Genomic DNA, 21,494 nt, shown 5'->3' with positions numbered 1-21,494 from the left:
GGGTTACAGAGATAGGGAGGGGGTGTATGTCTGGAGAGGGGTTACAGAGATAGGGAGGGGTGCAGGGCTGGAGGGGTTACAGAGATAGGGAGGGGGTGTATGGCTGGAGAGGGGTTACAGAGATAGGGAGGGGTGTAGGGCTGGAGGGGGGTTACAGAGATAGGGAGGTGTGTAGGGCTGGAGGAAGTTACAGAGATAGGGAGGGGTGTAGGGCTGGAGGGGGGTTACAGAGATAGGGAGGGGGTGTATGGCTGGAGAGGGGTTACAGAGATAGGGAGGGGTGTAGGGCTGGAGTGGGGTTACAGAGATAGGGAGGGGGTGTATGGCTGGAGAGGGGTTACAGAGATAGGGAGGGGCGAGGCCATGGATGGAGTTGAACACAAGGGTGAGAATTTAAAATCGAGGTGTGGCCGGACTGGGAACAATGTCGGTCAGTGAACGGCGGGGTGGTGGGTGAACGGGACTTGGTGCGAGTTAGAACACAAAGGGGCCGCAATTGCTCTCCGACCAAAACGGGACACACTCACCGTTTCCTTTGCTGATTTACCGCCCCAATCGTTGTGTCTGGATCGATTTTGGACCTTTGTTAAATGTTTCCCTGGCGGGACGGTGAAGCCGGGCTGCGGCGGGGCGGAAGTCGGTGGGGAGCGGGGCGGAAGGTGGGCGGATTCAGGGGCGTCGCGCTGACGTGTCACAACGTCCCTCCCCTTCAGTTAAAGGGGAGGGCCGCTGCCAGCTCTGCATCAACTTTAGTGGTGCCCACTGGGCCACCAGGGAGGGTTTTGGCCGGGCCAGCGACCGACAATTAAAATAAAATGGCGGCCGCGGCAGTGCGCCCTCCTCTTTAAGGGCAGACGCCCCACGCAGCCACAAGCAGCTTCCCACCGGGGAAAGCTGTCAGTGACACCGACCGCCGGCCGATCTGCTCTCGCGGGACAATTTCCCATGGGGCAATTTCCCTTGCGGGGCGGAAAGGGGGTCAACGCTGCAAGGTAAGGGGTTGGCGTGCGCCCGACGGGATGGGAACACGGGCAGGGTGGTAGCTTACACCGCCATAAAAATGCACCAGGGCAATTTCTAAAATGGCGGCACCTCCGTCCCGACTGAGCGGTAGCTAATTGGTAACTGCTCTTAAAAAAAGGGGCAATTTCAGCCCCAAAACCATTTGATACAAAGGCACCCAACAGAGACAGCTCTTCAAAACCATAAACTAAAGGGAAATAATTTCCCCAAACACTGGGCTCCAGTTCCAGTCCGTGTGGAATGGCTCGAATCTAAAGAGCAAATCATCGTCTGTTATCAGCAACAAGCAAGTTGTAAATCTGCCGATAAATCTTCACACAACCTGTTGAGAGCAAGTGCAGAGCGTTAAACTGAGATGAAAGGGCCCAGTGGAGCCATTCTGACCCCGGCTGTCATGTATCTCACATTACTCTATATAACTGTATCTTACCATGCTATACATGACTGTAACTGGATATGGCCTGTAACAATAAGCATACCTTATCACCAGGGGTGCACTTGCAGGAGACACTCCATACCTGTCCCACTGAGGTATATAAAGGGAGGTCTCAGGCAAGTGCAGGACTGGAGAGCTGGAATGAAAGGTGCAGGTCCTGAGTGACCTTGACTTCAGCATGTGTCTTGTGTAAGTCAGTACATTAGAGTCCGGACTTAACACCGGCGAGTGACTTTTCAACATTTAATATCTGAAATGTCAGATAAATGGGCTTTGATGATAATTCCTTGGAACCAGGAAATATTCTACAAGAGTTCCCGAGACAGGTCAGGAAAAGATTCTCCAGAACAAGAAATAAATGATGATTAATGTCCCTGTCGAATGAATGAAATATTTTCAGGACACAATCTCTCTTCTATTTTGTTGTAAAAGCTTTGAATCCTCTATGTAAGATAAACTCAGAGCAAAGTGAATCATTTCTCAGCCGTGGTCAGTCAAGGTCTCAGGTCAGAGTTTATCTGCACTGTCTGAGGGGCACAACTGTGGGAGTGCTGCACTGTCGGAGGGGCAATACTGAGATAGTGCCGCACTGTCGGAGGGACAATACTGAGATAGTGCTGCATTGTCGGAGGGGCAGTACTGAAGGACAGGAGCACTGTAGGAGGGACAATACTGAGGGAGCGCTGCAATGTCAGAGGGACAATACTGAGCGAGCGCTGCACAGTCGGAGGGGCAGTACTGAGGGAGTGCTGCACGGTCGGAGGGGCAGTGCTGAGGGGACACTGTACTGTCGGAGGGGCAGTACTGAGGAATCACTGCACTGTAGGAGGAGCAGTACAGAAGGAGTGCTGCACTGTCGGAGGATCAGTACTGAGGGAGTGCTGCACTATCAAATGGAGTGAGGGAAGGAATGAGGAAGGAAGGGAATGGATGGAATGAGAGTGATGGAGTGTAACAAGTGTGAGTGAGTGAGGGAGTGAGTGCTGCACTATCGGAGGTACGATCTTTTGGATGAGACATTAAACCGAGGTTCCGTCTGCCCTCTCAGGTGGGTGTAAAAGATCCCATTTCACTATTTGGAAGAAGAGCGGGGGAATTATCCCCGGTGTCCTCACCAATATTTATCCCTTGACCAACATCACTAAAACAGGTTGTCTGGTCATTATCACATTGCTGTTTGTTGAGAAAGTCCTTCATTGTCTGTTAGGTGCTTTGGGCTATCCTGAGAGGGTGAAAGGCGATGTAGAAATGCAAGTCCTTTCTTTCTTTCTTTGTCCCAAAGCTGGACATGGGCCGAGCAGCTGGCGATTACAGAATGAATATTAGCAGCTGCCTGGGCCCCGCGGGGAGTCCGAGAGTCCAGTCCCCACTGACTGCCCATTCCTTCCGGCCTCTCACATCCAGTCGGGCTGGGTGGGCTCCGGCCTCGGTTCCACTTTGTCTTTCCCAGGGGTGGGAGCGGGGGAGGGGAGCGTGTTTTACCGGCGACGCAGTAAACGCTGGATTCTCCTGCGCTCTTCGCACCTTCCCGTGAGCGGCCATGGCGCTGGAAGCCGGTCAGAGCGGCGGGCGGCCGTTAGCGGTGGTTAGCAGCGCAGTCAGCGACAGCAGCACCCGGTGTAAGGTGGGGTCCCGCGGGGATTGGGAGACACACCCTCCCACTTCCTCCCCACACTGGCCTTTCTCACACAGGAGCCCGGTGTAGGGAGCGGGGCACACACACCTCCCATTGTCCTCACACACTCCTCCGTTCTCACACCGCGTCAGAAAGTTATCGCACACGCCCGCTGCAAGAGGTCAGAGAAAAGAAAGGTCAGGTCATAGAAACTCTCCCACGTTACAGATTGTTCCAACTCTCTCTCACTTTTACAACAACTTGCATTTATATAGCATCTTAATCGTAATAAAACGTCCCAAGGTGCTTCACAGGTTATCAGACAAAATTTAACACCGAGACACAAAAGGAGATATTAGGACAGGGGACCAAAAGCTTGGCCCAAGAAGTCGGGTTTAAGGATTGTCTTATAGGAGGAGCGAGAGGTGGAGAGGTTTAGTGAGTGAAATCCAGAGCTTCGGGCCCAGGCAGCTGAAGGCACGGCCGCTAATGGTTGAGCGATTAGAGTTGGGGATATGCAAGAGGACAGAACTGGAGAAGCACAGAGTTCGTGGAGGATTATGTGGCTGGAGGGGTTTACAGAGATAGGGAGGGTTATGAGGCTGGATGAGGTTACAGAGATAGGAAGGGGTGTAGGGCTGAAGGAGATTACAGAGATAGGGAGGAGTGTAGGGCTGGAGGGGGTTACAGAGTTAGGGAGGAGTGTAGGGCTGGAGGGGGTTACAGAGATAGGGAGGGGCGTAGGGCAGGAGGGGGTTACCGAGATAGGGAGGGGTGTTGGGCTGGAGGAGGTTACAGAAATAGGGAGGGCTAGAGGGGGTTATTGAGATAGGGAGGGGTGTAGGGCTGGAGGGGGTTACAGAGATAGGGAGGGGTGTAGGGCTGGAGGGGGTTACAGATATAGGGAGGGGTATAGGGCTGGAGAAGGTTACAGAGATAGGGAGGGTTGTAGCATGGAGGAGGTTACAGAGATAGGGAGGGTTGTAGGATGGAGGAGGTTACAGAGATAGGGAGGTTGTAGGATGGAGGAGGTTACAGAGATATTGGGGTATGTGGCCATGGAGGGATTTGAACACAAACATAAGAATTTTAAATTCGAGGCATTGCCAGACTGGAAGCCAATGAGGATCAGCGAGCACAGCGGGGATGGGTGAACAGGACTTGGTGCAAATTAGGATGGGATTAAATATTGAGGCTGAGACTGAGGATTAAATTCTGTGTCCAATTATTCTATCTAATTCTGGGCACATTAGGAAGGATGTCAAGGCCTTGGAGAGGGAGCAGAGAAGATTTACAGGAATGATACTGGGGATGTGGGACTTCAGTTATGTGGGGAGACTGGAAAAGCTGGGATTCTTCTCCTTCGAGCAGAGAAGGTTAAAGGGAGATTTAATAGTGGTGTTCACAATTATGAAAGGTTTTTGATCGAGTAAATAAGTAGAAGCTGTTTCCAGGGGCAGGAGAGTCAGGGACCAGAGGTCACAGGTTGAAGGTAATTGGCAAAGGACCAGAGGGGAGATGGGAAGAGTTTATTTACGCAGCGAGTTGTTGTGATCTGGAATGCGCTGCCTGAAAGGGCGGTGAGAGCAGATTCAATCGTAACTTTCAAAAGAGAATTGGATAAATATTTGAAAAGGAAAGATGTGCAGGTCTATTGGGAAAGAGCAGGGAGTGGGAGTAATTGGATCGCTCTTTCAAAGAGCCAGCACAGACCCGATGGGCCGAATGGCCTCCTTCTGTGCTGTCTGATTCTATGACCCACCCTCACTGAACTCCAGGCCTCCTTTTGTGAGGAGCTGTGCCACTAATTGTGTGGCAGGTGATGGGAGAATCCAGGGGGATTCACTCACTAAAAGCCTCTGTGTTTCCCCCCACGGTACCTCTGCTATCGGATACTCTGCTGACCCTGACACCCAGAAGCCGGGGCGGAGTGAGGGGAGGGGCTGGTGCTGGAACGGTTACTTACCTCGACAGCCCCTGTGCCAGTAATATCCGGGCAGGCACCTGTCACACTTGGGCCCTGTCGCCCCCTCCTTACAGTCACAATATCCCGTGTCATTACAGCGATGGTGGAGCGAGCCATCAGGGTGACACTCACAGTCTGCAGAAACAAGACAACACACACACTGCACACGGCTGTTCCCAATAAACACAGCGACACAACCTCAGCGACAGGAATGAGTGCGAGCCGGGACAAGGGAGGCTCAGACTGTGGGGGTGAAACAAGTCTCCAACACTTTACAAACAGCTTCAATCCTCCACACACTGACTGCACACGGCCCGTGTTCCACTCCCTGGGGCGACTGCACAGAATTAACGCAGGTTAACAAGGCCAGAAAAAACAAGCCAGGTTCATCAATAGAGGATAGAATGCACAAGCACAGAAGTGATGTTAAACTTGTATCGAACCTTGGTTAGACCGCACTTGGAGCACTGGGCACAGTTCTGGTCTCCGTATTATAAAAAGGACAGAGAGGCACTGGAGAAGGTACAAAGTAGATTTACAAGGATGATACCAGAACTGAGACGTTGTACCTATCAGGAAAGGCTGACCAGGCTGGGGCTCTTTGCTGGGAAAGAGAAGACTGAGGGGTGACCTGATCGAGGTCTTTAAAATTGTGAAGAAGTTTGATAGGGTAGACATAGAGAAGATGATTCCACTTGTGGGGAGTCAAAAACTCAGGTCATAAATATAAGATCATCACTAATAAATCCAATAAGGAATGGAGGAGAAACTTCTTTATCCAGAGAATGGAACTCACTACCACAGGGAATGATTGAGGCGAATAGTATTGATGCATTTAAGGGGAAGCGAGATAAACACATGAGGGCGAAAGGAATAGAAGGATATGCTGATAGGGTGAGATGAAGAGGGGTGGGAGGAGGCTCGTGTGGAGCATAAACACCGGCATGGAGCGGTTGGGCCGAATGGCTTGTTTCAGTGCTGTACATTCTGTGTAATTGTGTGTGTGGAGAATGGGAGGAGATGAGGAAATGGAGAGAGGGGATTGTTGGTGGACACTGTGGGGGAGGGGTAACATTGAGCAGAGGGAAGCAACGCTGCTACGATGCAGGATGGTCGTTTACCGAGAATACAAACTGTCATGTATTCAACTGTCATTGTAACCCATGTATAAGCTGACCTAAGTTGTACACCTTGAGAACACTGACCACAGGGGGCGAACTTGTGGGAGACACTCCTAACCTGGACTCTCCGGTATAAAAGGGGAAGCTCCATCCACCGTCTGTCTCTTGAGGTCTTGGTAATAAAGGTAACTGGTCACAGGGTAACCTTCTCTCAAGTATGGGCCTTGTGTACATTTATACTGTATAGTAAGGACATATTATTGGCAACGAGAAACTGGGATTTAAACCACGCGAGCATGGCCACTAGCAGCACAGAAAAGAGTTACTGTGTTGGTGATGATTGGGACGATTTTATTGAGAGACGATAGCTAAGTTTTGTCACTAAGGAATGGTTGGGACAGGATTCAGCCGACAAACGCAGGGCTCATCTCCTGACTGTTTGTGGATCCAGAATGTACTCCCTGATGAAGGACCTTCTAGTGCCAGAGAAGCCGGCGGATAAGACTTTGCAAGAGCTCAATAAGTTGATCGGGGAACACCTTAAACCAGCGAGCAGCATGCACATGGCGAGACACCGGTTTTACACGCACCGGCGGCGAGAAGGGCAAAGCGTTCCAGACTTCATGGCAGATCTCCGGCGACTGGCGAGCCTATGTAAGTTCCCAGGTGCATGCAGAGCGGAGATGCTGTGAAACTTTTTTAGTGAGGGCATCGGGCATGCTGGGGTTTTCAGTAAACTGATTGAGACCAAAGACTTGACCTTGGAAGTGGCGGCTCTGATAGCCCAGACAATTATCTCAGGGGAGGAAGAGACTAGAATGATTTATGGCAAAAATCTTGGCTCAAATGCGGCAAATGACCAAGGACTCAACATTGTTAATGCGGCACACAGTTCTCAAGGCAGACAAGGACAATCAGACATGCCCCAGCATGTAGTCGAACCCAAAGGGGGAATTCAACAGAGACAATGGCTAGCTGAATGGCGATTCAGGCCATCGCAATGGACAATGTGCGGCCAGTAATGGGTTCATCAATACCTGTTAATGGTGCGCTTAAGGACAGTTACAGAGACAGTCAGAGATGATCGACTGGTAATGGATCTTTTGTTTCCAACAATGGAGCCTCCAGCTCATGCTGGAGGTGTGGAAGCAAACACCCAGCCAGAGCTTGCAGGTATCAGCAATATACCTGCAGAAACTGCAACATCAGCGGTCACTTGGCGCATATGTGCAGCAAGCCTGCAGCCAGGTTGCTGTACGAGGAGGACGGGCCCGATGTAAGCCCTACAAAGCCAAATGAATACTGGGGGAAATCACTGGAAGCTGAAGTTCAGCGAGTTCAGGTGGAGGACAGATACAGTTCATACACCAGGACGCCACCGATAATGATGAAAGTGCTCCTCAATGGCATCCCAATATTAATGGAGCTAGACACGGGGGCCAGCCAGTTCCTGATGAGTATCAAACAGTTCGAAAGGTTGTGGGTGTCCAAGCCCAGGAGGCCAAAATTATTGCCGATTGACGCATTGCTACGGACATATACAAAGGAGATCATTCCGGTGCTAGGCAGCACCACGGTAGCCATGACCCACAAAGATTCGGAGAACAGGTTGCCACTCTTGATTTTCCCAGGGGACGGTCCCGCACTACTGGGGAGGAGTTGGCTTGCTCTCATGAACTGGAAATGGGCGATGTCAATGCAATTTCTTCTGTGGAGCGAGTATCATTCTCACAGGTCCTGCACAAATTTGACTTATTATTTCAACCCAGCATCGGCACTTTCATGGGGACCAAGGTAGTGATTCACATAAACCCGGACGCCAGGCCAGTATACCACAAGGCCAGAGCGGTGCCGTACGTGATGCGGAAAAAGATAGAATGCGAATCGGACCGCCTGCTGAGGGAAGGCATCATCTCGCCAGTCGAATTCAGTGACTGGGTGAGCCCAATCGTGGCAGTGCTCAAGGCGGATGGGTCGGTCAGGATATGTGGCGATTACAAGGCCACCATCAATCGGGTATCACTCCAAGATCAGTACCCGCTACCGAGAGTGGAGGACCTCTTTGCGACGCTATCCAGTGGCAAACTTTCTTCAAAATTGGACCTGACCTCAGCTTACATGACCCAGGAGCTGGCGAGTGAGTCAAAGAAGCTGACCACAATCACGACACACAATGGGTTGTTTGAGTATAACAGATGTCCGTTCGGGATTCATTCGGCCGCCGCGATCTTTCAGCGAAATATGGAAAGCCTCCTCAAGTAAATTCCAAGGACAGTGGTCTTTCAAGATGACATCCTCATCACGGGTCGCGATATTGAAGAACACCTCCACAACCTGGAGGAGGTGCTACGCAGACTGGACCAGGTCGGGCTGCGACTGAAAAAAGCGAAGTGCGTCTTCTTAGCTACAGAGGTAGAATTCCTCGGGAGGAGGGTGGCAGCAGACGGGATCAGACCTACTGCGTCCAAAACGGAAACGATCCAGGGAGCCATAACACGACGGAACTGCATTTGTTTCTGGGGCTCCTGAACTATTTTGGGAACTTTCTTCCCAAATTGAGCACGCTGTTAGAGCCGCTACACGTGCTCCTACACAAAGGTCGTGATTGGGTCTGGGGGGACAGCCAGGAAAAGGCTTTTGATGGAGCACGCAATTTGTTGTGCTCTAAAAAACTGTTAACGTTATATGACCCGTGTAAGAAACTAATTTTAACAGATGATGCGTCATCCTCTGGGGTCGTGTGTGTGTGGCAGCATGTGAATGCCAATGGTCAGTTACAGCCGGTAGCTTATGCCTCCATAAGTCTGTCCCAGGCAGAAAGGGGTTACGGGATGGTAGAAAAGGAAGCACAAGCATGTGTATATGCAGTAAAAAAAATGCATCAGCATCTGTTTGGCAGGAAATTTGAGCTGGAGACAGATCATAAACCACTAACATCCCTTTTGGCCGACAACAAGGCCATAAATGCGAATGCATCAGCCTGCATAAAGAGGTGGGCACTCACGTTAGCCGCCTATGACTACACAATTTGACACAGACCAGGCACTGAAAACTGCGCCGATGCACTCAGCAGGATCCCACTAGCCACCACTGAGGGGGCAGCTGAGCATGATGCTGAGATGGTCATGGCTGATGAAGCTTTCGAAAGCGAAGGCTCACCTGTGACAGCCCATCAGATTAAGTTCTGGACAAATAAAGACCCGCTACTGTCTTTAGTTAAGAAATGTGTCCTGAATGGGGACTGGGCAGCCACGTACGGGGCATGCCCTGAGGAGTTTAAACCGTTTCATAGGTGCAAGGATGAACTCTTGATTCAGGCCGATTGCCTACTGTGGGGAAACCGAGTAGTCATGCCCCCGAAGGGCAGAGAGGTGTTTATCAGAGAACTACACAATGAGCACCCGGGCATTGTCATGACGCAGCCAAGGAAGCCCCCCTTAGCCCTGGTCCTGGCTCGCCAAGCCATGGTCACACATCCACGTGGACTACGTAGGTCCTTTCATGGGAAAAATGCTTTTGGTTGTAGTAGACGCTTACTCCAAATGGATTGAGTGTGGATTTTAAATTGAAGCACATCCTCTGCCACGGTAGAAAGTCTATGGGCAATATTTGCTGCCCATGGTCTACCGAACGTCTTGGTCAGCGACAATGGCCCGTACAAGTACTGAATTCCAGGACTTCATGGCGGGCAATGGAATCAACCATGTCAGAATGGCATCGTTCAAGCCGACCTCAAATGGCCAGGTGGAACGAGCAGTGCAGATAATCAAACAGGGGATGCTCAGAATCCAAGGGGGTTCCCTACAAAGCTGCTTATCACGTCTCCTGTTGGCCAATAGATCCCGACCACACTCGCTCACAGGGGTTCCACCTGCAGAGCTGCTAATGAAAAGGACGCTCAAAACCAGGTTATCCTTATACACCCTACTATGAAAGAAATTGTTGAGAGCAGGCGTCAGTCACAATGTGACTACCATGACAGGAATGCGAGGGCACGATGTATTGATGTCAATGACTCTGTTTTTGTCCTTAATTACGCTGCAAGGCCCAAATGGCTTGCAGGCACTGTGATTGCCAAAGAGGGGAATAGGGTTTTGGCAGTTAAACTTACCAATGGACAAATCTGCCGCAAACACGTGGATCAAACTAAAAGGAGGTTCAGCAACACCATAGAAGAAGCAGAGGAAGAACACGACGTAGAGTTTACTCCACCACAGGTGACCGAACACCGGAATCAAGTGGAGGAGAGCCCAGTCACTGTGGGCAGTCCAGACAGGCTAGAGGCAGTCCAGACAGGCTTGAGGCACCGCAAACAGCAGACACTCAGGCCAGTGCCCAACAACCAGAGCCCCAACTCAGGCGCTCTACAAGGGAGCGCAAACCACCAGAGAGACTTAACCTGTGATCCCAATAAGACTTTGAGGGGAGGTGATGTCATGTATTCAATTGTCATTGTGACCCATGCATAAGCTGACCTAAGTTGTACACCTTGAGAACACTGACCACAGGGGACGGACTTGTGGGAGACACTCCTAACCTGGACTTTCCGGTAAAATGGGGAAGCTCCACCCACCGTCTGTCTCTTGAGGTCTTGGCAATAAAGGTAACTGGTCACAGAGTGACCTTTTCTCAAGTATGGGCCTCGTGTGCATTTATACTGTATAGTAAGGACATATTACAAACAACATACAAATTCCTGAAAAACAATGGAGACAGGGAGGCAACGATTATATCGTCAAAACACAGAGCTTTCAATATAACTCAACACAGCCTGGGCCAGGCCTCATCGCTAGGGAAAGCCTGGGCCAGGCCTCATCGCTTGGGAAAGCCTCGCCAGATCTCATCGCTGGGAAAGATTGGGTTGGGGCCAAGTCACTGGGGAAAGATTGGGTCAGAGTCTAGTCACTGGGGAAAGGTTGGGTCAGGGCCTCGTCACATGGGAAAGGTTGGGTCGGGGTCTAGTCACTGGGGAAAGGTTGAGTCGGGGTCCAGTCACTGGGGAAAGGTTGGGTCGGGGTCTAGTCACTGGGGAAAGGTTGGGTCGGGGTCTAGTCACTGGGGAAAGGTTGAGTCGGGATCTAGTCACTGGGGAAAGGTTGAGTCGGGGTCTAGTCACTGGGGAAAGGTTGGGTCGGGGTCTAGTCACTGGGGAAAGGTTGGGTCAGGGTCTAGTCACTGGGGAAAGGTTGAGTCAGGACCTATTCACTGGGGAAAGGTTGGGTCGGGGTCTAGTCACTGGGGAAAGGTTGGGTCGGGGCCTAGTCACTGGGGAAAGGTTGGGTCGGGGTCGAGTCACTGGGGAAAGGTTGAGTCAGGACCGAGTCACTGGGGAAAGGTTGGTTCGGGGTCTAGTCACTGGGGAAAAGTTGGGTCGGGGCCTAGTCACTGGGGAAAGGTTGGGTCAGGGTCTAGTCACTGGGGAAAGGTTGAGTCAGGACCTAGTCACTGGGGAAAGGTTGGGTCGGGGTCTAGTCACTGGGGAAAGATTGGGTCGGGGCCTAGTCACTGGGGAAAGGTTGGGTCAGGGTCTAGTCACTGGGAAAAGGTTGGGTCGGGGTCCAGTCAATGGGGAAAGGTTGGGTCGGGGCCTAGTCACTGGGGAAAGGTTGAGTCGGGGCCTAGTCACTGGGGAAAGGTTGGGTCGGGGTCTAGTCACTGGGGAAAGGTAAGGTCGGGGTCTATTCACTGGGGAAAGGTTGGGTCGGGGCCCAGTAACTGGGGAAAGGTTGGGTCGGGGTCTAGTCACTGGGGAAAGGTTGGGTCGGGGTCCAGTCACTGGGGAAAGGTTGGCTCGGGGCCTAGTCACTGGGGAAAGGTTGGGTCGGGGTCCAGTCACTGGGGAAAGGTTGGGTCGGGGTCGAGTCACTGGGGAAAGGTTGGGTCGGGGTCTAGTCACTGGGGAAAGGTTGGGTCGGGGTCGAGTCACTGGGGAAAGGTTGGGTCGGGGTCTAGTCACTGGGGAAAGGTTGGGTCGGGGTCCAGTCACTGGGGAAAGGTTGGGTCGGGGCCCAGTCACTGGGGAAAGGTTGGGTCGGGGTCTAGTCACTGGGGAAAGGTTGGGTCGGGGCTCAGTCACTGGGGAAAGGTTGGGTCGGGGTCTAGTCACTGGGGAAAGATTGAGTCGGGGCCTAGTCACTGGGGAAAGGTTGGGTCGGGGTCTAGTCACTGGGGAAAGGTTGAGTCAGGGTCTAGTCACTGGGGAAAGGCTGGATCGGGGTCTAGTCACTGGGGAAAGGTTGGGTCGGGACCTAGTCACTGGGGAAAGGTTGGGTCGGGACCTAGTCACTGGGGAAAGGTTGGGTCGGGACCTAGTCACTGGGGAAAGGTTGGGTCGGGGTCTAGTCACTGGGGAAAGGTTGGGTCGGGGTCTAGTCTCTGGGGAAAGGTTGAGTCGGGGTCTAGTCACTGGGGAAAGGTTGGGTCGGGGTCTAGTCACTGGGGAAAGGTTGGGTCGGGGTCTAGTCTCTGGGGAAAGGTTGGGTCGGGGTCTAGTCACTGGGGAAAGGTTGGGTCGGGGTCTAGTCACTGGGGAAAGGTTGGGTCGGGGTCCAGTCAATGGGGAAAGGTTGGGTCGGGGCCTAGTCACTGGGGAAAGGTTGGGCCGGGGGTCTAGTCATTGGGGAAAGGTTGTGTCGGGGTCTAGTCACAGGGGAAAGGTTGGGTCGGGGCCTAGTCTCTGGGGAAAGGTTGAGTCGGGGTCTAGTCACTGGGGAAAGGTTGGGTCGGGGTCTAGTCTCTGGGGAAAGGTTGGGTCGGGGCCTAGTCTCTGGGGAAAGGTTGGGTCGGGGTCTAGTCTCTGGGGAAAGGTTGGGTCGGGGTCTAGTCTCTGGGGAAAGGTTGGGTCGGGGTCTAGTCACTGGGGAAAGGTTGGGTCGGGGTCTAGTCACTGGGGAAAGGTTGGCTCGGGGCCTAGTCTCTGGGGAAAGGTTGGGTCGGGGCCCAGTCACTGGGGAAAGGTTGGGTCGGGGCCTAGTCTCTGGGGAAAGGTTGGGTCGGGGCCCAGTCACTGGGGAAAGGTTGGGTCGGGGTCTCGTCACTGGGGAAAGATTGAGTCGGGGCCTAGTCACTGGGGAAAGGTTGGGTCGGGGTCAAGTCACTGGGGAAATGTTGGGTCGGGGTGTAGTCACTGGGGAAAGGTTGGGTCGGGGTCAAGTCACTGGGGAAATGTTGGGTCGGGGTGTAGTCACTGGGGAAAGGTTGGGTCAGGGTCTAGTCACTGGGGAAAGGTTGGGTCGGGGGTCTAGTCACTGGGGAAAGGTTGGGTCGGGGTCTAGTCACTGGGGAACGGTTGGGTCGGGGTCTAGTCACTGGGGAAAGGTTGAGTCGCGGTCTAGTCACTGGGGAAAGGTTGGGTCGGGGTCTACTCATTGAGGAAAGGTTGGGTCGGGGCCTAGTCACTGGGAAAATGTTGGGTCGGGGTCTAGTCACTGGGGAAAGATTGGGTCGGGGCCTAGTCACTGGGGAAAGGTTGGGTCAGGGTCTAGTCACTGGGGAAATGTTGGGTCGGGGCCTAGTCTCTGGGGAAAGGTTGAGTCGGGGCCCAGTCACTGGGGAAAGGTTGGGTCGGAGCCTAGTCTCTGGGGAAAGGTTGGGTCGGGGCCCAGTAACTGGGGAAAGGTTGGGTCGAGGTCTAGTCACTGGGGAAAGGTTGGGTCGGGGTCTAGTCACTGGGGAAAGGTTGGGTCGGGGTCTAGTCACTGGGGAAAGGTTGGGTCAGGGTCTAGTCACTGGGGAAAGGTTGGGTCTGGGTCTAGTCACTGGGGAAAGGTTGGGTCTGGGTCTAGTCACTGGGGAAAGGTTGGTTCGGAGTCCAGTCACTGGGGAAAGGTTGGGTCAGGGTCTAGTCACTGGGGAAAGGTTGGGTCGGGGTCTAGTCACTGGGGAAAGGTTGAGTCGGGACCTAGTCACTGGGGAAAGGTTGGTTCGGAGTCCAGTCACTGGGGAAAGGTTGGGTTGGGGTCAAGTCACTGGGGAAAGGTTGGGTCGGGGTCCAGTCAATGGGGAAAGGTTGGGTCGGGGCCTAGTCACTGGGGAAAGGGTGGGCCGGGGGTCTAGTCATTGGGGAAAGGTTGGGTCGGGGTCTAGTCACTGGGGAAAAGTTGAGTCGGGGTCTAGTTACTGGGGAAAGGTTGGGTCGGGGTCTAGTCACTGGGGAAAGGTTGTGTCGGGGTCTAGTCACAGGGGAAAGGTTGGGTCGGGGTCTAGTCACTGGGGAAAGGTTGGGTCGGGGTCTAGTCACTGGGGAAAGGTTGGGTCGGGGCCTAGTCTCTGGGGAAAGGTTGGGTCGGGGTCTAGTCACTGGGGAAAGGTTGGGTCGGGGTCTAGTCACTGGGGAAAGGTTGGGTCAGGGTCTAGTCACTGGGGAAAGGTTGGCTCGGGGCCTAGTCTCTGGGGAAAGGTTGGGTCGGTGCCCAGTCACTGGGGAAATGTTGGATCGGGGTCTCGTCACTGGGGAAAGGTTGGGTCGGGGCCTAGTCTCTGGGGAAAGGTTGGGTCGGGGCCCAGTCACTGGGGAAAGGTTGGGTCGGGGTCTCGTCACTGGGGAAAGATTGAGTCGGGGCCTAGTCACTGGGAAAGGTTGGGTCGGGGTCAAGTCACTGGGGAAATGTTGGGTCGGGGTGTAGTCACTGGGGAAAGGTTGGGTCAGGGTCTAGTCACTGGGGAAAGGTTGGGTCGGGGTCCAGTCAATGGGGAAAGGTTGGGTCGGGGCCTAGTCACTGGGGAAAGGTTGAGTCGGGGCCTAGTCACTGGGGAAAGGTTGGGTCGGGGTGTAGTCACTGGGGAAAGGTTGGGTCGGGGTCTAGTCACTGGGGAAAGGTTGGGTCGGGGTCTAGTCACTGGGGAAAGGTTGGGTCGGGGTCTAGTCACTGGGGAAAGGTTGGGTCGGGGTCTAGTCACTGGGGAAAGGTAGGGTCGGGGTCTAGTCACTGGGTAAAGGTTGGATCGGGGCCTAGTCTCTGGGGAAAGGTTGGGTCGGGGCCCAGTCACTGGGGAAATGTTGGGTCGGGGTCTAGTCACTGGGGAAAGGTTGGGTCGGAGTCTAGTCTCTGGGGAAAGGTTGGGTCGGGGCCCAGTCACTGGGGAAAGGTTGGGTCGGGGTCTAGTCACTGGGGAAAGATTGAGTCGGGGCCTAGTCACTGGGGAAAGCTTGGGTCGGGGTCTAGTCACTGGGGAAAGGTTGGGTCGGGGTCTAGTCACTGGGGAAAGGTTGGGTCGGGGTCTAGTCACTGGGGAAAGGTTGGGTCGGGGTCTAGTCACTGGGGAAAGGTTGTGTCGGGGTCTAGTCACTGGGGAAAGGTTGGGTCGGGGTCTAGTCACAGGGGAAAGTTTGGGTCGGGGTCTAGTCACTGGGGAAAGGTTGGGTCGGGGCCGAGTCACTGGGGAAAGGTTGGGTCGGGGCCTAGTCACTGGGGAAAGGTTGGGTCGGGGCCTAGTCACTGGGGAAAGGTTGGGTCGGGGTCTAGTCACTGGGGAAAGGTTGGGTCGGGTCCGAGTCACAGGGGAAAGGTTGGGTCGGGGCCTAGTCACTGGGGAAAGGTTGGGTCGGGTCCGAGTCACAGGGGAAAGGTTGGGTCGGGGCCTAGTCACTGGGGAAAGGTTGGGTCGGGGTCTAGTCACTGGGGAAAGGTTGGGTCGGGTCCGAGTCACAGGGGAAAGGTTGGGTCGGGGTCTAGTCACTGGGGAAAGGTTGGGTCGGGGTCTAGTCACTGGGGAAAGGTTGGGTCGGGGCCTAGTCACTGGGGAAAGGTTGGGTCGGGGTCTAGTCACTGGGTAAAGGTTGGATCGGGGCCTAGTCTCTGGGGAAAGGTTGGGTCGGGGCCCAGTCACTGGGGAAATGTTGGGTCGGGGTCTAGTCACTGGGGAAAGTTTGGGTCGGGGCCTCGTCACTAGGAAAGGTTGGGTCGGGGTCTAGTCACTGGGGAAAGGTTCGGTCAGGGTCTAGTCACTGGGGAAATGTTGGGTCGGGGGTCTAGTCACTGGGGAAAGGTTGGGTCGGGGTCTAGTCACTGGGGAACGGTTGGGTCGGGGTCTAGTCACTGGGTAAAGGTTGAGTCGCGGTCTAGTCACTGGGGAAAGGTTGGGTCGGGGTCTACTCATTGAGGAAAGGTTGGGTCAGGGCCTAGTCACTGGGGAAAGGTTGGGTTGGGGTCTAGAAACTGGGGAAAGGTTGGGTCGGGGTCTACTCATTGGGGAAAGGTTGGGTCAGGGCCTAGTCACTGGGGAAAGGTTGAGTCGGGGCCAAGTCACTGGGGAAAGGTTGAGTCGGGGTCTAGTCACTGGGGAAAGGTTGGGTCGGGGTCAAGTCACTGGGGAAAGGTTGGGTTGGGGTCAAGTCACTGGGGAAAGGTTGGGTCGGGGTCCAGTCAATGGGTAAAGGTTGGGTCGGGGCCCAGTCACTGGGGAAAGGTTGGGTCGGGGGTCTAGTCATTGGGGAAAGGTTGGGTCGGGGTCTAATCACTGGGGAAAGGTTGGGTCGGGGTCTAGTCACTGGGGAAAGGTTGTGTCGGGGTCTAGTCACAGGGGAAAGGTTGGGTCGGGGCCTAGTCTCTGGGGAAAGGTTGAGTCGGGGCCTAGTCTCTGGGGAAAGGTTGGGTCGGGGTCTAGTCACTGGGGAAAGGTTGGGTCGGGGTCTAGTCACTGGGGAAAGGTTGGGTCGGGGTCTAGTCACTGGGGAAAGGTTGGGTCGGGGTCTAGTCACTGGGGAAAGGTTGGGTCGGTGCCCAGTCACTGGGGAAATGTTGGATCGGGGTCTCGTCACTGGGGAAAGGTTGGGTCGGGGCCTAGTCTCTGGGGAAAGGTTGGGTCGGGGCCCAGTCACTGGGGAAAGGTTGGGTCGGGGTCTCGTCACTGGGGAAAGATTGAGTCGGGGCCTCGTCACTGGGAAAGGTTGGGTCGGGGTCAAGTCACTGGGGAAAGGTTGGGTCAGGGTCTAGTCACCGGGGAAAGGTAGGGTCAGGGGTCTAGTCACTGGGGAAAGTTTGGGTCGGGGTCTAGTCACTGGGGAAAGGCTGGGTCGGGGGTCTAGTCACTGGGGAAAGGTTGGGTCGGAGTCTAGTCACTGGGGAACGGTTGGGTCGGGGTCTAGTCACTGGGGAAAGGTTGGGTCGGGGTCTAGTCACTGGGGAAAGGTTGGGTCGGGGTCTACTCATTGAGGAAAGGTTGGGTCGGGGCCTAGTCACTTGGGAAAGGTTGGGTTGGGGTCTAGTCACTGGGGAAAGGTTGAGTCAGGACCTAGTCACTGGGGAAAGGTTGGGTCGGGGTCTAGTCACTGGGGAAAGGTTGGGTCGGGGTCCAGTCAATGGGGAAAGGTTGGGTCGGGGACTAGTCACTGGGGAAAGGTTGAGTCGGGGCCTAGTCATTGGGGAAAGGTTGGGTCGGGGTCTAGTCACTGGGGAAAGGTTGGGTCGGGGTCTAGTCACTGGGGAAAGGTTGGGTCGGGGACTAGTCACTGGGGAAAGGTTGGGTCGGGGCCTAGTCACTGGGGAAAGGTTGGGTCGGGGTCTAGTCACTGGGGAAAGGTTGGGTCGGGGTCTAGTCACTGGGGAAAGGTTGGGTCAGGGTCTAGTCACTGGGGAAAGGTTGGGTCGGGGTCTACTCATTGAGGAAAGGTTGGGTCGGGGCCTAGTCACTGGGGAAAGGTTGGGTTGGGGTCTAGTCACTGGGGAAAGGTTGAGTCAGGACCTAGTCACTGGGGAAAGGTTGGGTCGGGGTCTAGTCACTGGGGAAAGATTGGGTCGGGGCCTAGTCACTGGGGAAAGGTTGGGTCAGGGTCTAGTCACTGGGGAAAGGTTGGGTCGGGGTCCAGTCAATGGGGAAAGGTTGGGTCGGGGCCTAGTCACTGGGGAAAGGTTGAGTCGGGGCCTAGTCACTGGGGAAAGGTTGGGTCGGGGTCTAGTCACTGGGGAAAGGTTGGGTCGGGGTCTAGTCACTGGGTAAAGGTTGGATCGGGGCCTAGTCTCTGGGGAAAGGTTGGGTCGGGGCCCAGTCACTGGGGAAATGTTGGGTCGGGGTCTAGTCACTGGGGAAAGGTTGGGTCAGAGTCTAGTCTCTGGGGAAAGGTTGGGTCGGGGCCCAGTAACTGGGGAAAGGTTGGGTCGGGGTCTAGTCACTGGGGAAAGATTGAGTCGGGGCCTAGTCACTGGGGAAAGGTTGGGTCGGGGTCTAGTCACTGGGGAAAGGTTGGGTCCGGGTCTAGTCACTGGGGAAAGGTTGGGTCGGGGTCTAGTCACTGGGGAAACGTTGGGTCGGGGTCTAGTCACTGGGGAAAGGTTGGGTCGGGGTTCTAGTCACAGGGGAAAGGTTGGGTCGGGGTCTAGTCACTGGGGAAAGGTTGGGTCGGGGCCGAGTCACTGGGGAAAGGTTGGGTCGGGTCCAAGTCACAGGGGAAATGTTGGGTCGGGGTCTAGTCACTGGGGAAAGTTTGGGTCGGGGCCTAGTCACTAGGAAAGGTTGGGTCGGGGTCTAGTCACTGGGGAAAGGTTGGGTCGGGGTCTAGTCACTGGGGAAAGGTTGGGTCGGGGGTCTAGTCACAGGGGAAAGTTTGGGTCGGGGTCTAGTCACTGGGGAAATGTTGGGTCGGGGGTCTAGTCACTGGGGAAAGGTTGGGTCGGGGTCTAGTCACTGGGGAACGGTTGGGTCGGGGTCTAGTCACTGGGGAAAGGTTGGGTCGGGGTCTACTCATTGAGGAAAGGTTGAGTCGGGGTCTAGAAACTGGGGAAAGGTTGGGTCGGGGTCTACTCATTGGGGAAAGGTTGGGTCGGGGCCTAGTCACTGGGGAAAGGTTGGGTCGGGGTCTAGTCACTGGGAAAGGTTGAGTCGGGACCTAATCACTGGGGAAAGGTTGGTTCGGAGTCCAGTCACTGGGGAAAGGTTGGGTTGGGGTCAAGTCACTGGGGAAAGGTTGGGTCGGGGTCCAGTCAATGGGGAAAGGTTGGGTCGGGGCCCAGTCACTGGGGAAAGGTTGGGCCGGGGGTCTAGTCATTGGGGAAAGGTTGGGTCGGGGTCTAGTCACTGGGGAAAAGTTGAGTCGGGGTCTAGTTACTGGGGAAAGGTTGAGTCGGGGCCTAGTCTCTGGGGAAAGGTTGGGTCGGGGTCTAGTCACTGGGGAAAGGTTGGGTCGGGGTCTAGTCACTGGGGAAAGGTTGGGTCGGGGTCTAGTCACTGGGGAAAGGTTGGCTCGGGGCCTAGTCTCTGGGGAAAGGTTGGGTCGGTGCCCAGTCACTGGGGAAATGTTGGATCGGGGTCTCGTCACTGGGGAAAGGTTGGGTCGGGGCCTAGTCTCTGGGGAAAGGTTGGGTCGGGGCCCAGTCACTGGGGAAAGGTTGGGTCGGGGTCTCGTCACTGGGGAAAGATTGAGTCGGGGCCTAGTCACTGGGAAAGGTTGGGTCGGGGTCAAGTCACTGGGGAAATGTTGGGTCGGGGTGTAGTCACTGGGGAAAGGTAGGGTCGGGGGTCTAGTCACAGGGGAAAGGTTGGGTCGGAGTCTAGTCACTGGGGAAAGGTTGGGTCGGGGTCCAGTCAATGGGGAAAGGTTGGGTCGGAGCCTAGTCACTGGGGAAAGGTTGAGTCGGGGCCTAGTCTCTGGGGAAAGGTTGGGTCGGGGCCTAGTCACTGGGGAAAGGTTGGGTCGGGGTCTAGTCACTGGGGAAAGGTTGGGTCGGGGTCTAGTCACTGGGGAAAGGTTGGCTCGGGGCCTAGTCTCTGGGGAAAGGTTGGGTCGGTGCCCAGTCACTGGGGAAATGTTGGATCGGGGTCTCGTCACTGGGGAAAGGTTGGGTTGGGGTCTAGTCACTGGGGAAAGGCTGGGTCGGGGTCTAGTCACTGGGGAAAGGTTGGGTCGGGGTTCTAGTCACAGGGGAAAGTTTGGGTCGGGGTCTAGTCACTGGGGAAAGGTTGGGTCGGGGCCGAGTCACTGGGGAAAGGTTGGGTCGGGGCCTAGTCTCTGGGGAAAGGTTGAGTCAGGGCCTAGTCTCTGGGGAAAGGTTGGGTCGGGGTCTAGTCACTGGGGAAAGGTTGTGTCGGGGTCTAGTCACAGGTGAAAGGTTGGGTCGGGGCCTAGTCTCTGGGGAAAGGTTGAGTCAGGGCCTAGTCTCTGGGGAAAGGTTGGGTCGGGGTCTAGTCACTGGGGAAATGTTGGGTCGGGGTCTAGTCACTGGGGAAAGGTTGGGTCGGGGTCTAGTCACTGGGGAAATGTTGGCTCGGGGCCTAGTCTCTGGGGAAAGGTTGGGTCGGTGCCCAGTCACTGGGGAAATGTTGGATCGGGGTCTCGTCACTGGGGAAAGTTTGGGTCGGGGCCTAGTCTCTGGGGAAAGGTTGGGTCGGGGCCCAGTCACTGGGGAAAGGTTGGGTCGGGGTCTCGTCACTGGGGAAAGATTGAGTCGGGGCCTAGTCACTGGGAAAGGTTGGGTCGGGGTCTAGTCACTGGGGAACGGTTGGGTCAGGGTCTAGTCACTGGGGAAAGGTTGGGTCGGGGGTCTAGTCACAGGGGAAAGTTTGGGTCGGGGTCTAGTCACTGGGGAAAGGTTGGGTCGGGGGTCTAGTCACTGGGGAAAGGTTGGGTCGGGGTCTAGTCACTGGGGAACGGTTGGGTCGGGGTCTAATCAATGGGGAAAGGTTGAGTCGCGGTCTAGTCACTGGGGAAAGGTTGGGTCGGGGTCTACTCATTGAGGAAAGGTTGGGTCGGGGCCTAGTCACTGGGGAAAGGTTGGGTTGGGGTCTAGTCACTGGGGAAAGGTTGGGTCGGGGTCTACTCATTGGGGAAAGGTTAGGTCGGGGCCTAGTCACTGGGGAAAGGTTGGGTCGGGGCCGAGTCATTTGGGAAAGGTTGAGTCGGGGCCAAATCACATGGGAAAGATTGGGTCAGGGCCCAGTCACTGGGGAAAGGTTGGGTCGAGGTCTAGTCACTGGGGAAAGGTTGAGTCGAGGTCTATTCACTGGGGAAAGGTTGAGTCGAGGTCTATTCAGTGGGGAAAGGTTGGGTCGGGGTCTAGTCACAGGGGAAAGGTTGGATCGGGGTCTGGTCACAGGGGAAAGGTTGGGTCAGGGCCCAGTCACTGAGGAAAGGTTGGGTCGGGGCCTAGTCACTGGGGAAAGGTTGAGTCGAGGTCCAGTCACTGGGGAAAGGTTGAGTCGAGGTCTAGTCACTGGGGAAAGGTTGGGTCGGGGTCTAGTCACTGGGGAAAGGTTGGGTCGGGGTCTAGTCACTGGGGAAAGGTTGGGTCAGGGTCTAGTCACTGGGGAAAGGTTGGGTCGGGGTCTAGTCACTGGGGAAAGGTTGGGTCATGGTCTAGTCGCTGGGGAAAGGTTGGATTGAGGCTGGTCACTGGGGAAAGA

The 21,494-nt window shown here is 55.1% G+C and overlaps 1 protein-coding gene across 1 annotated transcript in view; it reads right to left on the bottom strand.

The window, feature by feature from the left end:
- Nucleotides 1–3,016: 3,016 nt before the first annotated feature.
- The window catches only part of LOC139266688 (netrin-G1-like), a 42,432-nt gene continuing 23,954 nt past the window's right edge, over nucleotides 3,017–21,494 (bottom strand). Inside the window, exons 7-8 of the mRNA XM_070884278.1 lie at nucleotides 5,041–5,175; nucleotides 3,017–3,246 (exon numbers count right to left, since the gene is read on the bottom strand). Coding sequence (XP_070740379.1) covers nucleotides 3,017–3,246; nucleotides 5,041–5,175 — 365 coding nt within the window. The remainder of the gene's footprint in view (nucleotides 3,247–5,040; nucleotides 5,176–21,494) is intronic.

This window comes from Pristiophorus japonicus, chromosome 7 (genome assembly GCF_044704955.1).
Source record: "Pristiophorus japonicus isolate sPriJap1 chromosome 7, sPriJap1.hap1, whole genome shotgun sequence".
Classification (NCBI taxonomy): domain Eukaryota; kingdom Metazoa; phylum Chordata; class Chondrichthyes; family Pristiophoridae; genus Pristiophorus; species Pristiophorus japonicus.
Note: the sequence above shows the minus strand (reverse complement) of the source record. Positions and strands in the feature narration are given on the sequence as shown.